The following is an 18403-nucleotide window of genomic DNA, read 5'->3' on the forward strand; positions in this document are numbered from 1 at the left end:
CGCGCACTTGGCTAGCTGATGGATTTCTTGTTTGTACATCGCTGACAGCACAGCGTTGTGGAGTGTTTATTTGTCAGTCTTTTTTAATTTGTGCCCCCCCCCCTTGTAGAACAATGAGTACTGAGTTGTTTTTAATTTTCCACCCACCATCCTCCTCGGTGTTTGCTCCCATTCCAGCTGGCATGGAAAGGGGTCTGTGTTTTCCTAATAGGAAAGGGATGTTTCTGGGGTGTAGCTGCTCAGATGGAGATTCAGAGCAGAGAGAGTGACCGGATGTGGACTGAGCTTCCTGCCACCTCACCTTGAGTCTGGGCTGCCACACGGAACCTCCATGGCCAGGAGCAGTGTGTCACTGACTTCTCAATGCTGGGGAGCCACAGCAGAAGTGGGATGCTTCTTCAAGCCCTCTCAGAGAGGTTCCAAGGGGATCTTGGGCAGGGCGAAATGGTTACCCAGGTCACCTTCCATTCTTATTCTGCAGACCTCGACAGGTGTGACCTCTTCTGAGCTAGAAAAAGATCTTCGCTTTTGTCTTGAAGATCTGAGCTGAAATAGGACATGGGTCTCCAGACGAGGCCCTCTACCCTTTCATGTCAAAGTTCAGATCCCATCTGTAGTTGCCAGGTAGAACCTCCATGTCAAGAGGAAGTCTGGGACTCAGGAGAAAATGCCAGGGAAACGTGGAGGAAATTGCCGTCAGCAGGAGGTTCTTAATGTGGTGTTCAGTCACGTTCCTGCATGTGGGGATGTGCTCTGATGGTTTGGACTGGCCATTCAAAAGCTCTTTTGAGATGGTGTAAAAGTTCTGACTCTGGTGGTGGAGCAGTGATGGCCTTTGTGGTCTCTAGCAAGCATGTGTGCTTAAATCAACAACTCAGCTTGACCTGGGATGAAAAACTTCCTGTTGTGGACAGTTGATTTTCATGAAGGTGCAGAGTTTAAGGAAGCTGCTAAGTTGGCCCAACAGGTTTTTGTTATGGGCTGATGCATTCCCAGAAGATGTTTCGAGTGAGCAGTTGCCTTCACAAGATGATGATGATGATGATGATGATGATGATGATGATGATGATGATGATATACTTTATTAAATGTATATGCCACCTGACTCCCAGCGACCCTGGGCAGCACATGCATTTAAAAATTATTAAGCTAAGCAATTACTTCTTTTGGACTTTTATATACCTGTTGGTCAAGGTGGATGCAGCTTTCAGCAGGGACACTGTCCCCCTTCAAGGTGGACCAGACTAGGAAACCGAAGTCATGCAAGTCAGTCCTACTTTTATGATAAGGTTAAAGTGGCAGAATCTTGCAGGTCTGAATGTGCTTCCCCATCCCTCCCTCTGTCTTCGCAAGAACTAGGGAGGGGCTTGTCTGAGACGCTTTCTTGGGTTACAGCTCTGGCCCGGACTCAGGTTTCTTTTCTCTGATTATTGTCTTGGTTGTGGCTCTTCCTCCTGTTCCTCAAGGTTATTCCTTCTTCCCATCACAGAAGGAAGATAACATTTGTTTTCCTACATGTCATTTAAAGATTGGGCCAGTGGTTATTGCATTTAGCAAAAGGGAAATGGCTCCTTTAAAATGAAACATGTGCAGAGTATTGTACCATCACATACCTTTGGTGTCAATTTTGGGATTCTTTAGTAAGATCAGATTGTACCTCCAGGTTTCTGGACTACATGTTGCATGTGCTGGACTGGACTAAAACATCAATTTTGGGAGTTGGAGGCTGACTTTCAATGACTGCATTTTAAGGATAATCTTAGGAGAGCTTAACAACTTGAAGCTTTTATCGCTACAGTCTTGGGAGGAGGGGGTTATACTTATTGACTCTGCACCTGGAGGGGTCTTTGCCCCTTTCTTGCTTCGTTGTGTTACCTGATTGTTTTCTGTGGCTTGTGCTAGCAGTTATGTTATATGACACAACCCTTGTGTCATCTAGAAGAAATCACGCATGGGAACAGTGTAAGCAGAGAATGAAGAAACGGGGGTTACAAAGCCCGTGATGCAGTGCAGTGATAGACGAAGTAAGTGAAACAGTACAAATGAGAGCAACGCAAAGCAGCACAAAAACATCCCAGTTTGAGTCCTATCAAGTGCAAAATAGAGATTAGTTGGATCGTGCATAAACAACACAATAAACTCATACAGTACACACGAACACACCCCACTTTTGTCCATATTCTACTCCTACTTGGAGATAAATTTATGAGCAGACGTTTAGTGGTTTCTCCTTGCATCCAGAATGTTTCCACCGTGTTCTCTTAAGGTACCTGTAATTATGTTGTCTCCTTCTGCCTTTGCTTTTAAATTATCTCTCTGCTTCAACAAAGAAGAGCAGCAGCCGGCACTAATAAAATAATGCTATCTGTTGTGACCTCAACTATTTTTGGCAAAGCATTCATTTCCCCTCCCCACCAGAGAGTAGGGAGAAAAGCAACCTTGTGAATCATCCCATGGAGAATTTGGTTGCTGCCTTGATGGATCTCTAGGAGTACCTCTTGAGATCTTCTCAGCTAAAGGAAAAGGAAGATGAGGGCTTCCTGGGAAGAGGAGGTTGGGCACAAGCCGTCCTCTCAGTTGCAGCTCGGGTAAATACGGAATCCCTAAAGGGCTGCTATACAGTAAGAATGTTTTGTGTTGAGCTTCTCTTGCTGGGAGGTGAAACAACGTCATGCTCTGAGTAAGTTCTTGCCTGAGCTTATCCATGATACCGCTTGAGTTCAAGACTCCGTTGTGTTCAAGAACCTCTTGTGCCTAGAGTTCAGTGTGCTTTTCTTGCACACGTCCCAGCTTCCACCCTTTACTGTGCAATGGCATATGTAGCATTTTGAATCTGCGGTGTAATTGGTGTGCTGTCATCCATAGGAGCTGCACCTTGTCATGGGTTGCTTGACAGAGAAGAACTTTAACTGGAGTTAAGAGAATGCATGTTTTAGAAATTTAGGAATGTAGGAAGAGGCCACATAATGCTCAGATGATACAAATCATATTTGCGGTGCACGTTCTACACATTTGTTGCACACCTGTTGTGTGGAAGAAGGTCAAAGCCCATGTTTGTATGTTCAGTCTAGTGCGGAGACAAGATGGGGAAAAGGCAATTGTGTTTTGAAGGCTACAGCTACAAATGTCACCTGAATGTTGACTTATAGTGTATGATATCCTCTGATTGGCTGCAGTTGTGGTTTTATTTGTGCGGTAGACCATCAGAAACAATGTATGAGGAAAAAATAGAATTGCTATGCTGGGGGAAATTGTTGAGAATACTTTGGGCTGCAAGAAGAATAAATAATTCAGTGCTCGATGGAGAAAAACATGTTGCTCAGTGGACAATAATGAGGCCAAAGTGTAGGTATTTGGGATGCATAATATGAAAGCAAGAGTCATTGAGAAGACCCTGATGCTTGGAAAAATCAGAGACCCCCCCCCCAAAAAAATGGTTGTCAGAAGAGAAGTTGAGTAGATACTATCACTGATGACAGTCTCAGAAGTTTATCAAAACTCAAGACGTTGTTGACTGACACACTGGTCCCTGGCAAACTGATGTCTGTCAAATCTCTGAGAGTCAGAAGCAGTTGAAGAGTTGCCAGCAATGCAAACAAGACTCAAGATTCCTGCTGCAAAATGTGTGAAAGGCCCTAAGATGAACCCTAGGAGACTGTTCTCTCTTTTAAGAGCGCTTAATAGGCTTGGAAGATGCCTTTCCCCAACAGAGAGTGTGAGAGAGAAGATTGGATGGATGGATGGATGGATGGATGGATGGATGGATGGATGGATGGATGGATGGATGGAATATCTTTTTAATTTTAATGGACATTCTTTTAACATGGTTGCATCCCCCAACTACTCCTTAGGAACAGAATGAGGGTTGGGAGAACCACTCAAAAGATGCTGTTCTTGATCATCAGTAAGCAGTAAAATTTGTCAAGAGAACGATAGCTGTGTTGTTGGAATTCAGGGCACCATCTGTTTCTTTTGCTTGCTTGCAGTAACATTTATACTCGATAATTAAAATGTCAGGTGTTCATCCCCACCCCACTCCAGCTCAGGGAATTGCATGGCTTCTTAAAAAGTTCATTTGGCGAGAAGGACCCACTGAACGAGAACATTCCATTTTTCAAAGGTGGTTTACGAGCATAGGAAACTGATTCCAGTCAAATCTTTTGGTCCCTCCAGGCCTTGAGGTTCACACCTAGGTGGCATAATTGCACTGCACCCGAGAACAATGTGCCGGGACTGTTTTCCAAACAGTAGGCTGAGCTAAGGCTAAGACCGAAATGCAATTATAGATTTCATTTAGATTTCATTAAAATTAAATATGGGTGGTGATTCCTTTCCAGTCATGTATTTAATAAGTCTCTCCTTTAGTCACATTAAAAGTTGTAATTTAGAAACAATGCTGATGTCCATGGGAGCTGTGCACCCAATGCTTTCAGGGGCCAGCACACCCCTGAAGACTCAAATGGCACACTTCTGTCTTGCATGAACACAAAATTAGGTCTCTCCTCCATGGATTTTTCCACCCCACTTAAAACTGGACTTGAAGGGGAAGGGGTAGTATGGAGCACACAAGGTTGGTCACATCACATCTGTCGGCACCTCCTTAAAGAAGCTGCCTGGTTTTCTGAGAACATGGATTTCATAATTTGCCTCCATGTTAGCTGAATGGGACTGAAGAATGGGACACTCCTGCAAACAGCAGTTCTCCTCTTTTACCAATGCACAACTTTGGGGGAGAGACATCTGGGGTAGAGAAGTAGAAGGGGATGCTCCCAGCCCCCAAAAATCAGCTGAATAATGCTGATAATCAGTGGGGTAGCAATGTTGCAGCCCGATTGCCCTTATCTTGTGCAGAGAAGTCTTCCATGCATTGGTCCTGAATCTCTTCTCATCTAATTTCAAGGCATGATCCAAGGAATAAATTTCTCTTATTGTTCCTCCCCATGCCTGATTTGATCCAACTTCCAGCCAGTCTTCTCTTTCTTGCCTTTGCCCTAGAGAGATGGTCTCCCATTGGCCTGAACAGCTGATCCTATACTTCTGAACTAGAACCTTAAAAAAGGCATTGCTAACAAATCTAACAAGGGTCTTTTGAAAGTCAGCGAGCTCCACATCGAAAGCCCTGCAGTCTGTTGAATTTCTCTCCATGGAATGACATTCCAGACACCCCAGGACAACTGGGTCTGTGCATAGATCTCATGAGCACTCAGTTTGCAGCCTTCAGTCCTGCAAGAGGGTTTGATGGGTGGCAGGTGCCCTGATGGCCCTGATTGCTCCATTGAGACAAACCATCTCGGTTTCAAGGTTCCAAGTTCTGGTGCCGATTTGCAAGCGAAGGGTTTTGCGCCTCAGCGAAGGTCTATAGTAGAGGACTTGTGATCGATGATCTCAGCTAGCTTGCGTTTGAAATATGGAGCTGGGAAGCAACTGAAACAGACTAAATCAATCTGGAGTCTCTGAAATGTGTATCTCCTATTTTAAAGACATCTGAGGGTCATTTTCAGATGCTCCAAGGCAGAATATTCCTCTGAGTTTTCCTCCCTTTCTTACGTTATGCCTTTCTTCCCTGGTTTTTATCCCCTTAAATTAACATCCAATCAATGGAAATGTAGTCTCCCCAAATTCCTAGAATTAGAAGAGAGACAGAGGCCATGGAGACCTTCTCCGTACAGGAATCCGGATGAAAGCATCACTTCAAGCTAAAGCAGACCCTTCTTGTGATTCTGTTGGGAACAGATGAGTTTTAGCACCTTGAATGAAAAGTATTGATCCAGCTGACCATTTCCAATGGGGAACCCGCTTTTTAATAGGGCGACTTTGATGCGTAGGGCTGGGACTACAACCACTCCGACTCCCCTCCCTGCAGGCCCTGAGGATCTTTGGATTAGGAATTCATAAAGAGAGCCCTCCCTGATCCAGTAGGGCTTCCTCCCAGGCACACCCTTAGATTTGGTCTTCTGAACTCTGGAGGGGTAGAACCCCCCCCATGCCCTAAAATGGGGGGGGACTAGAGAAGAAAAGAGGACCCCAGCTTGCAAAAAGAAATGATTTGCTTCTTCCTGGCTAGCAAAGGTCTCCCCTATATCCAGGGGATCCCCAACAAATCCCAGGTGCGTCGGGAAGAGGATGGGTCCTCCGCAGAAGCCCAGCTCTCTTGCCAAAGACCGCCTCCAGAGCGGGGCTGTTGTGCCGCACGGAAAAACTGCCCTTTGAAATATTCTAATTGTCGGCTATAACGTTCCCGTTTCCTCCCCAAGGGGGACCGGCGACTTTAGATCATTAACACCACAAGCCTCTGCAGTTCTTGCCAAACTGCGAGTGACTTAATCAGGATGCGGGTTGTCTCCCTGCCCTGTTTTAATTTTATTGCGCTGATTAAGTTTCCTTAGCTAATATGTGTTGCTTTTCCAATTCAATTAAATCAGAATCCCCTTCCATTACGTGGGAATACCAGAGGGCTGTGCGGTGGGTTACAGCGATACTCCTTTTCTTCCCCCCCTTTCAATTGATACCAGCTCCCTCGTCGCCTACCCTCGCTGCACTAAATCAAATCAATGGAAGCTTAAATTAAAATTACTGGAGGCTGGCACTGCTGATTGCTCTGTCCGTTTTTTTGTTTTTTGCCACAAGGCGGTGAAGATATTAGTATTTAATGCATTAATTATGACTGCCAAATTCTCTAATAATGTTCCCTGCAAGAGGGGTCTCTGGTCTCCTTTTCCGTTGGCAGGGACAAAGAAACTTTTGCAGAGCTTGCCCAGGGTGACTTCGCCTGGCACGGAGAGGTTTGGGTGACCCCCTTGGGAGCACGCCTTGCTCCAGCATTTGGGAATGGTCAGTATCTTCATGAGCTTCGTGGCTACCTCGCCCCAGAGGTTGGCTTCTTGGAGACTCTTTAGCCGCTGTTGTTGGTCTAAACCAGGGTTTCTCAACCTCAGCAACTTTAAGATGGGTGGACTTCAACTCCCAGAATTCCCCAGCCAGCAGGAAGGGAGAGGCAGGGCAGAGCAGGATGGTTTGATTAAAGGGAATATAAACGTAAACTGAAATACAGCTAGTACGTTGACTGCACATCTATGTCATAATGATGTCCCCTCCCTTCTGTCGCAGGAAAGGTGGTAGTAGATGGGCAGCTTGGAGAAGGCGCTTACAGGCTGCACCCAAAGCCTGGGGGGACGGGGGACCTCAGGCATTGCAGGCTTTGTACTTCTGGTCTCAAGAAAGTGGGTCCTTCTTTCTGACCCGAGGTGGTTAAAGACAAACTTTTTCACTAAAGGATTTGATTTTTGTAAGAGTATAATGTACATCTGAGCCTTCATGTTACAGCAGCGGGTAAGAGCCATGCAAATTTTAGTGGCGCGGCTTCAGTCGTGTTTTACAGATGACTGTAATTTCCCGTCTGTTGACACTCCAAATTTTTCTCCTAGAGCAAACTTTTCAGTTGGCGGAATAGATTCTCCTCGGCAATACATCACCCCGCCTGCTGTTTTCCCTCACCAGGCCTCTCTGCCTTGCACGTGCACCAAATGAAATCCTTTATGTGTTGTATTATTAAAGAATGAGGCATTAGGCGCCTTGGGCGGGGGCCTGGGCTCTCAACAACGCAAAAGAGCTGCGCACCTCATTCTGGCAGCTGCTGCTGTGGCCGACGCAAGACCCACTCTCTGCAGTCCGCACGCTGCTGAAATATCCGATTGCAATCTGAAGGCTGTTCCTGGAACGGCTTTTAAGGTTGCATCTATGAGCTTTGCAGGTTTTGGGGGTGCGCATCCTCTTGGCGTTGATTTCTTTTTTCCTCCTTGCAAGGCTTTATGCACCCGTTGGTCACCCGCTTCATTTCAAGTGGATGGAACCGCCCCTCCTGGGCCCGAATCTCTGGCCCGAGTGGGAGGGGCTAATGCTGTGGCTCCGCCCCATGCCAGTATTAGCTCAGAGGCCACCAGTTTACCGTCAAACCCACCACTGGTATTACCTGGCTTAGGCTATCGCGAAGTGTGGCGGAGAGGACATTCCCTGATGGAAAAACGGCAGTTTGTGCAAAATGCAGCACCAGGAGGGTTAAACGTGACTCGATGTACAGTTGACAGTCTTGGAATAGCTTTGCTGCCAATTGAAAGCTCCGGTTTTTATTAAAATGCCCAGTGCTCTCACCTGTAATTAACTTTTGAACGCTTAACATTCTTAGGCTGTGCTTAGATATTAACTTTTCTCTCTCTTCATTTTTTCCCTCTTTAAAATTTAAACAGGAGAAGGAATGCTGCTGCATTGTAGGATCTTAAAATAGCAACAAGCATTTCAATAAAAACGATCTCCTGCTTTGAATTTGCTTGCATATCCCATTTAAAGCATGCTAAGCTGTGCTTTTTTTTTTATTCCTTCCCTTAATCAAATATTTGAAAAACTTCTAAGAAGAGAGGAGAGGGAGAGGATATATTCTGCAAACGTTTAATTAACGTTTCCAAGAGTGTCCATTTCTGCATACCAAAGGATGTCTTCAAAACTTTCTCACTGTTGTAGGGAAGGGTGAAGCGTGTTGGGTACGAGAAATTCCTAATGTCTCTCAAAATAATTTGGGATCACCATCTTAAACTGTGGAACGACCTAAGCCGTTGGTTTCATGGCCAGTTCATTTGCGGCAGTTGCCCACTGATGTTTAAACTGGACCCAGGTAGCAGAGTTGAAATTCTAAGAGGTATTTTAATTTATTGGATGTTAACAGGAGGATCTGCTCAAAGACCCAGAGGTGTTTATATGTGATAAAAGGCCTCTATTTGACACTGGGGAGAAAAGTGGTTTCTTTTTCTCTCCTGAATGGGGCATGACTTCAAACAGGAACTTGACAAGTCTCCCATATCACTCATGTAGTGATGGAGGAAATACAGGATGCAGATCCCTTCGTCGTCTTGATTCCATCACCGTGGCCTTGAAATAGCCACGGGTTTGCATGCAAGTTGCTTTAGCAACGCTGTCTCCACCGGGTGCAGTAAGCCCACAGTGCTGTGCTTGAGGGGTGGCCCAAAACAGCCTTTGACAAGAGGGCTTTCTGAAAGAGGTACCTTCTGTTTCGCCACACTGGAGATCATGAAGGGAACCTTTGGGTGAACCACTTCTTTTATCCATCAATTCGGAATACACGGAAACAAATGCTGATTTACAATTTGCATTGTTCGTGTTCTGAACCAAAAGCTCCATTCACTGAATCACTTACACGACCACGCGTATCGACCCAGCTCCATGTTCCGCTGGTTAGCCTAGGTTTGACTCCCTGAAGATGCCCACCTTTCATGATACCCCCATTCTGTATGATGGTTCCGAAGCACTACAGTTCCTAAGCGTGTGCTATAACTTCTAACGAGGGTTGATCAGTCCAACCTTGGTAGTTTTCTCATAGCTCTTGTGACTTCTCCATTTGAGTGTCATCACCTCATCTCATCTCTCTTGTTTTGAGAATGATCTCTTGCTATGTCATCTTAGAAATCTGTATTCTGGTAGTTTTCGAAATGCAGCATAAGCTGACATCTTCCAAAACCAACGCTTTTGCTTCTGTGACTTCTTTGGAGTGGGTCTATATCTTCACAGAAATACGTGGCATAAGGGTTGGTGTATGTGTGTGCATTTTTTATTCTTGAATTTACATCTTGCCTTTCTGTTTATTTCTATATTCAAAATGGCTTGCAGCAATTTTTAAAAATGCAAAACATAAAAACATAACAAAATTAAGAGAATTAAAATCCCTGTTACTGAGAGAGCCCACAATTTTAGCAAGCAGCCCCCTGGGATCTTTTATGTGGTGAACCACCTGGTCAGTTCTCTTTCCTGCCCCCAGGATAGGCGAGCTCTGTTGAAGAGGGATGAGATTTGTTCTCCTCAAGCAACTTTAGGCGGGTGCCTGTATTTGGAATTTCAGGAGCCTGCTGTGATCTGCTGCCCAAAATAATTGCCCAGTTGGATGGGGCCAGTTACAGAATCACTTATTTGCGTTAAATTAGCAGAAGACAAATGGAGAGGTTGCTTCTTGCTGGGCTTATCAACATGATGTCCATCATTCCTGGTTTTTCTTCTGGGCAAATGGGCACCTCCGAAGAGCTGAGTGACAGCCACCCATTGCCTTGAGTTCCTAGAAACTCCTGGGGGTCCAGAGCCATTCTTGGAAATAAAGATGATGTTGGATGCTTTGCAGAGCACCAGCTCCCCATGTATTGCTTTTAATTAAAGGGATCATCCGTTCAGGTGGGGCGTGGAAAGGTTCCTTGGAGCCCACATTGCCTGAACAACCAACATGGCTGAAAAAATGTACAGCTCCTCTTTCAAACAAGCAGAAGTCACTGCTGTGTCTTGCTTGGGTTTATTCTTTTTGTCAACCAGGACAAAAAAAATTCCTTTAGCAGCCAGTTCCCACATACATGCAGCATCAAAGGAGAGGAGTTTTAAGGACTCAGCTTGCCCTTTCCCAGCTGATAAGGAAGGTTCAATCAGCCTAAACCGTCTCTGGATGATTAGGACTACAATGGCCCATTATCCACCACAATGGTTGCCCATGCTGGCTGAGAAGGGTGGGAATTGTGGTCCTGCTGACCTGGCGGGTTGGGCAAAACTGGAATAAATGAACAGCATTCACAGCTCCCTTTCTCTTTCTTACCATGAAATGCCCTTGAACGATTCTAAAATTGCTAATAAAAAAAGCAGACGCCTGGGAAAAACTTGGCAGCTTGGCATTTTCTTCTAAGCAATCAGCCATCTCGCTTGCCTTTGCTGCAGATTATTCCCCGGCCTCTCTCGCTTCTCCGTATCAGCCGATTCCCCAAAGCGCCACTATCCTTCCATCTGCAGGCGTCAGGAACACCAAATCTCTGCTCTGCGTTTCGCGTTTCCTTGCACCAACCTCCGGGTTGGAAAAGCCGTCTGCGGCTTCTGTTCTCGCTGGCCTCAGCCCGCCCGCGGTGCCATCCCCTGAAGGAGCGCCACTGTTTTGCTGGAAAAGTTTCTGGGCTCTGCAGATGTGGCTTCGCTGCGTCTCAAGGAAGAGAGGAAATCTGTCTCATCTTTCCTTGCAGCTGTATTCCTGGGTATCTAGATAAAGGACTTGGGGTAGCAGAGTGGGGACTTGGGGAACTCTGGCTGTCGAACAGCTCACTGAGCGTGTCGCATCTTTATTTATGAAGTGGTAGGTTCCCTCCTCAAGAAAATCTTCCACCGCTTGCACTGAAGGCTGTATTCATCATCAAGCACACCCAGGTGACATTCAAGGTTCCACTGCTTGGGGGTCACTTCCAAGAGGGCCCTGCTGCTCCAAAAGTCATAGGAAGCTTCCTTCTACCTATTAAATGATAGAAGTTCTCCAGGTTCTTCACCAACATTTTTCCATCTGCACTACCAACATCGCAATGGTGTCAGCCAGGTCAAGACATAGACCCTGCAGGGATTCTAGGAACGTGACTTTAGGAATTCTAGGAATGTGATCTTGAAAGCCTCTCTGAAACCTTCACTGCCCCCTTTTGTAAGGTCAAAAAGGTCAAGGCAGGACAGTTACGAGCCTCTTTTTCACTCCATCTGCCATTTGCCTCCCCCACTTTCTTCTAAGGCCAGAGCTACCTTCCGCTGCAGACGGAGAGTCCCAGGATCCAAAGCGGGACCTTCAACATATATGGCATCCTACCATTGTAGAGTTGGACACAAGGATCATCTCGTCCAACCCTTTGCAAGGCAACTGATTCAAACGTACTCCAGAGGTGGCTGTCCAGCCTCTTCTTAAAAATCTCCAGAGGTGGAGAACCCAACCCACAACCTCCACAGATGGATTGTTCCACCCTGACATGCAGAGTGACACAGGGGTGTCTGCAGAGTGAGATCCAAAAGTCAAGGTGGCCATGATGGCATGATCAAACTCAGCCTGTTTATGGGCATCACATAAAAAACAGGTGGCGTTTTGATTGTACCATTGCAGCTGCCTTCTTGACTTTTTTGACTGCACCCTATGGGCATACACGTTGTGTAATTGGTGTGATTGTGCATAGGATGGCGTTGTTGAGTTTGCTGGACTGCTGCGCTGAGAGGGTGCCTGTTGGGTACTTGGTTTGGCTCTCTACCTCTCATTTTACAGATTGTGTGAAAGAGTCGATCAGCCAGTACAATCTTGTTATCCCCTTTTTGTTCTGCTTGAGTGCTGCTTTATTTCTACCACTCAAAAATGTACTCTAAAATCTCTTCAGTTAAAAGGAAAGTGAAATCTTGCTCCTCCCTGCAGATTTTCAGTCCATATAGGGAAAAACAAAAGAAAGCAACTTGATTTGCGTGGGATTTGACTCGCAGCTGCTTCCATCAGGGATCTCATAAATCTCTGTAATCTGCTTTGGGCACTCTCCAACCCTCCGTGCTAGGCTTTGTGCGTTTCAGTTTCTCTTCTCTTTTAGGGGTGTCTTATCAGCCTGCTTGGGCTATTGGCTCCACATTTTAGCAGAAGCTTCGTGGAGTTTACTGTTTCCTTCTGTTAAAGACTGTTGGACTGTGTTGTTTTTTTTCCATGGAGCAGCGACACCTGGCGGTGTGCACTAGCAAAGGGAGCGATGGGGGGATTAAAAAAGAATTTTAATTTTTACAGAGTTTTGCAGTTGTATTTTTGGGGAGGGGTGAAGTTCTTTGGGCCTTGGTTGGTCTGATACTTGTCTGAACTCTTCTGTAGCAGTTCCTTTAAGCATCTCTCCCTCGTTTGCTGCCCATTCAGTAGCTCAGCCTCAAATAGACAGACAGACAGACAGACAGACAGACATTTAGCTGAAATAGCCACACATTGTGATGGGTCTTTATGCAGCTTCTTTTGGGTCTTTCTGTTGTTTCTCTTGAGTCATATGTCTCAGACACCTGTCTGAGGGGATGATGCAGATTTGATGCAAACCTGGCACTCGGGATGGGTTGGAGTACAACTTCTATCAACCTTGGCCAAGCATGGTCATGGGGATTGTGGCAGGTTATGTCCAATGACTATTGTAGTTTGTTCATGAGCCTCTTTGGGCTTCCTGTTGGGAAGATCTTTTTTTTTCCCATCAGCAACTTGAAAGAATGCAAAGGAACTTTAGTTTGTCTACTTGCTGTTGCACAACACATCAACTCTTGAGATTGAGGCAGTACATAAATTTAATAAATAAATAAAATGTATCTGAATTGGGCAGTGATTGGACTCAAATCTTCCTAACTGCGGTTGCTAATAAATGAACATACACTGGAGTCCTTCTTTCCTTAAAGGTGCTCTGTTGTTCTTTTCCTCCTGCAGGAATTTCTACTACATTACCATTTTGAGGGACCCGGTTTCCCGGTATTTGAGCGAATGGAGGCATGTCCAAAGAGGAGCCACCTGGAAGGCCTCGTTGCACGTCTGCGACGGAAGGTCACCCACTTCCGAGGAACTGCCTAGTTGCTACTCGGGGGATGACTGGTCAGGCTGCTCTCTGCAAGAGTTCATGGACTGTCCATACAACTTGGCCAACAACCGTCAAGTCCGCATGCTGGCAGACCTGAGTTTGGTGGGATGCTACAACTTGTCCGTCATGCCAGAAGAGCAACGGAACAAAGTCCTCCTGGACAGCGCCAAGGAAAACCTCAAGCGGATGGCCTTTTTCGGCTTGACGGAATTCCAGCGGAAGACCCAGTATCTCTTTGAGAAGACCTTCAACATGAACTTCATCTCACCATTCACCCAGTACAACAGCACAAGGGCCTCCAGCGTTGACATTGATGAGGCCACCCAGCAGCGAATCGAGGCCCTCAATTTTTTAGACATGAACCTGTATGATTATGCAAAAGACCTTTTCCTGCAGCGGTACCAGTTCACAAGACAGAAGGAGCACCAAGAGGCCCGCCGGAAACGGCAGGAGCAGCGGAAAATCTGGCGGGCCAAGCAGGGCCGCAGCAGAGAGCAGGACGGCCGAAACGCAACCACAGATTACATTGGGAACGTGGAGCAGTGGCGGTAATAAGGGCTCTCGGTGTCCCGAGTGGAAAGGCAGAGCCGGACAAGAAGATGCTGCTTCTCCAAGAGATGCGGGGAGAGGGGTTGAGTGCGGGCGGCCTTTTGCATTCAGTGTTGTGCTGTAGGTGGGTTAACCTTTTAATCTCCGTGTTGTCTCAGATCTGTCCCTGTCAAGAAAGGAAGAAAGGTTGGCCTCTTGGGCTGCACGGCCAGCCATCCTTCTCGTCGCAAACGATCACTCAGCAGAATCAAAGCTGAAACGGTGAAGGCTGTGCCACAAGGAGAAGGTGTATTTTCTGAGGTGGGGGCGACACAGGGGAGCCATCCCTGCATTTTTGTAAAGTGGCCTGAGGCTCTGGTATTTTTTTATATTCCATCCAGGTCTCAGATATCAGAAACAGCATGGGCAGTGGGCAGGCTGAATGTCTAGTATTAGATTGGGACCTGCGTAGCTCTCTGTGGCTGTGAGTCTGTCATCCAGTTATTCATTTGAGCCTTGTACCTTTAATGAGGGAGGCAAACAGCTCCATTTAATACTAGACATTTCAAAGAGGGCTGTTGTAGATAAGACCTGTGCCTCTTGGGCGCAGCCTACAGGCTCCCTATTTCTTCCTGCCGTGGAGGGGGTGGGGACTTCCCTTAAGCCCCACCCCAGACATCCAGCCCACCCGGGCGGTTCCAGAAGGGGCTGCCTCTGGCCATTCAGAGAGTGGCCAATTGCGGCCAAAGTGGGTCCTGGTGAGGACTACCTGTCTGGGTCAGCGTTTCCACTCACTGTCATGTCATGTTGCATCAAGTCTATTTCTGCTTCTAAGGTCTGTTATAACATTGGGGATTGATTCAACACCCTCATTTCCCCAACTGTGGAAATTCAAGACATAATTGTCACCCTCCCCAAGTGATTTTCAGGTGGCTTCTACATGACCAGATGAACGTCCCAAAAAGAATGTTTCAGACCCTTTTTAAGAGTTTGGCCTCATCAACATATTTTTGAAAGGCTGCAAACGGTCTCTTCCAAAGACCAGCTGAGTTGAAGAGTACAGGAAAGGTTTGGAGAGGAAGCTGTTGATGGGTGTCTTGTGTAAGTTGGCTTTTAGCGAAGATAGGAAGATTTTGTCTATAAATATTTAATCTTTTTTTTTTATCTGACTACTGCTGTTGATGGATCTCAAGCTTGTTTTATTTCAGACTAGCAGAAGAGAGAGAAAGCCCCAATGATTTGCTGAACATTGGCACCAGAAAACGCAACTGTAGGCTTCTTTGAGGAGGCTGCATTTTAATGTATTTTGAAAGTATAGGGGTATATTTTAACATTTTGGAAAGAGAGATGGTTTTCCACGCCCTCTGTCCATTTTAATAATAATTCTTGCGATTTGTGTATGCTTTTAGAAGGGTGCCATAGCTTTTATCCTGGAAAAGTTCTCCCGTTTGTGAATTGTTATGGCAGATACTGTTTCCCAGTAGAAGCACTATTCATCGGAGGGGACAATGTTAATTTGTTTTGCTTTCAGAACACTTTTTATGACACAGCATGACATTTGAGCATTTTTGGGGATGGCTTCCAGAGATCATCAGATTTGAAAAGTGACGTATTTCTTGAACTTGGGACCAGTTCAACAAGGCATACCTTTGCAGTTGCGTACCTGGCATGCAAGGAGAATGCCAATTGAAAGGGGCTGCTTCCCTCAGGATCCCACTCGCAAAGAGAACCCTGGTCTTGAGAATATATCCTCTACTCTTGTAGCTCCCATTGAGGGTGCTTGTTCTGATCTAGGTTGCAAAATCCCAGGAGGGGATGGATCGGGTCTCCTTGCTGCTGTGAGAACCATTTGCTGGCTGTGCCTTGAGGATACACCGACGCAACCCTGCATTTGTCAACCCAATACCCATCGAATGTGGGGTGTAAGAAATTGCATGTCCCCATACATCTGACAACAAGGGAGAGACAGACACCTGCGTGTTGTGTCAGATGGCACCCAGCAATTTTTGAGTAAAGGAATTAAGTTTTTCTGGTTATGCTGGTATGGCGATAGTTATCTTGTTGGAAAGGAAGGAAGATAGAAGTCTTGAAAAACAAACTAAGTTAGGCTGATAAACCAAGGAAGGTGTCAGCAGAGCCATTGTGCTCTGGACATTTAGTCAAGGCTATTCTTAAATATCGTAAATATTCTTAAATGTCCAGCTCCATAAAGGGTCATTTCCAGTTGTCTAAAATGAGTGGTCATCTTGAATTATAAACTCATTTGTCTTGAGCTTTCTATAGCTCGCCAATCCTCTCCATTCTTGATTATTTTACCGTCCCAGACAGTAGGCCAATATATGTCGGTGAGAAAAGGATGCTAACCTTCCTTGTGTTCTGGCTGAAGATGGTGGGAGTTGTAGTCTTCAACACTGGAAGGCGCAGGTTTGGAAAGCTTGCCTTATGCTGTGGGCTGTCTGAGCTCCCTTCCTGCTGCTGCAGTTGTGTAATTCCAGGCATCAGATTTTAGAATCGGATTAGGCACCCCAGGGCCAGCAAACGATTGCAGCTGGTAGCTGGCTTTCTTTCCTTTTATCCTTGGCCCCTTTCTGAGAAACAGCCCTTCCTGTCCTGTGTGTAATGTCCATGTCTGGTATTTGCAACGTGGCACTGATGGAGACCAGCACAAGATTCCCAAGGCAAGAATCCCAAGCCTACAGCGTTAGCTCTCCGTGACATATGGGTATCTAGAATAGGGACGGAAGCTGCAGTACTCCAGATTTTTTGAAACGGGCCTGGCATCCGCTGAGGACTTCTGTTCCTTAGTCCCACCAAGGGAAGCTCCAGTCTGGCACTTTCTGTCTCTCTCTCTCTCCCTGATGCTAGAAAATAACCCAGAAATTGGAGGGCCAGGTGATTTGACGCACTTGGACAGTGTGAATCTCTATGCAAAACTCTTGTGAAGATTGCAGTGAAAAATAGTATGTGCTTTGAAGCTTTTCTATCTTAATGAGGACAGGGGTTCATTTCAGTTGTATGTACTTCGTTGCTGTAGGAGTTAACAATATGTAACTTTCCTTCTGAACTCTGGGGAGTGGAGACACTTGGAGATGGTTTCCTTGTTTCAGGCATATTCAGTGTTAACCAGGCTTTTTTTTTTTTCCTTGAACAATTAGTCTTTTAAAATCTGGGACACTACATTAATAAACCTTTATGCAAAAGACATAATTTTGAGTCTCTCTGTTTGGCAGGCCAATTCATAGATGCCTGCTCAGAGGTGGGCATAGGATGGCCTGTATCAGTTCGTCCCTCCAGATGTGCTGGGACTGAAGTTCTCAGAATTCTGTCCCATTTGACACATCTGGAGGTCACAAAGTTAGGAAGAAACCAATATAGAATTTTAGACTAAGTTATCTAAAGTTTCTTGCAGTAGGCATTCCTTTGGAGCAGTGCTCCTCAACCTTGGCAACTTTTAAGATATGTGGGCTTCAACTCCCAGAATTCCCCAGCCAGCAGGGGAACTCTGGGGGTTGAAGTCCACATATCTTAAAGTTGCTAAGGTCGAGAAACACTGCTTTAGAGCCCTAAACCTTTAATAGTTCAAGAGAAGGTGGGTGGGGCATGTCCTAGTAATATGCAAAAAAAGAAGTGTTGCATAGTGTTTTTAAATGGAACTAAATAAAATGCCATTCTAGCATCTAGCATTGGGTTTAACAGGGAGAAGTACTCCGCGGCCAACACAGTCCTGTGCCCTTGAACAGTTCTTTCTAAAGAGATGCAATTTTGTCCTTATGCTGTGGTGTGCATGGTTTACAGCAACAACAAAAAACCCTTTTCTTTGTGTATACTGTTTGTTGTATATAGGGGGTGGTATGCATATAAGGATATGATTTTATCATAACCATATTAATTCTTCTGGTTTCCAGTATAGGCCGCTGTGTTACTCTATAGGTTTACAACTGCAAAAGTGGGAAGGGGGGGAGCCAAATTCAACTGACTTGGATGGTGTAATTTATTAATAGAGTTGATAAAATAAACTTTAATTACTGTCTTTGACTGTGGGCTGATTATTGAAAGTGCTTTGGCTGGATCTTTCGGCCCCACTCTGATGTCGCAGAGCATGTCTTTGTTTGCTGGACCAGCTCTGTCAACAGCCACAGCAAATCTAGGCAGCTAAAACCACAAAGAAGAATGCAGAGCAAATCATCACAAACAGCAGTAAAGTTTCTGACATGCATCTTGGGGAAACAGCACAACCAGCTGCAGACTAGATAAAACAGGATCCCAAACCACAAGGCTCCAAGGGTTAGGCAGCGATTCCAGGAATAATCTTTATTCTAGTAAGGGAGAAAACAGAAAATTAAAGCTTGGCCAAATTTATCTCTGTCCCGTCTTACGGTAAACAAAATTAAGGTGGGGTTATTCTGAGTTTCTTCCTCATGCCTCTGTTTCCCAGGACTGTGTCACCTTTAACAGCTTGTGTA

General features: G+C 45.6%; 1 protein-coding gene across 1 annotated transcript in view; it reads left to right on the forward strand.

Moving 5' to 3' along the window:
• Positions 1-17970, forward strand: part of HS6ST2 (heparan sulfate 6-O-sulfotransferase 2) — a 90662-nt gene extending 72692 nt beyond the window's left edge. Inside the window, exon 2 of the mRNA XM_088151562.1 lies at positions 13265-17970. Coding sequence (XP_088007688.1) covers positions 13265-13964 — 700 coding nt within the window. The 3' untranslated portion in view covers positions 13965-17970. The remainder of the gene's footprint in view (positions 1-13264) is intronic.
• Positions 17971-18403: the final 433 nt, after the last annotated feature.

The sequence above is a fragment of the Python bivittatus genome, unplaced genomic scaffold (genome assembly GCF_059951505.1).
Source record: "Python bivittatus isolate LINGU-HERP-01145 unplaced genomic scaffold, Pbiv_v1 ctg000670_np1212, whole genome shotgun sequence".
In the NCBI taxonomy this organism is placed as follows: Eukaryota; Metazoa; Chordata; class Lepidosauria; order Squamata; family Pythonidae; genus Python; species Python bivittatus.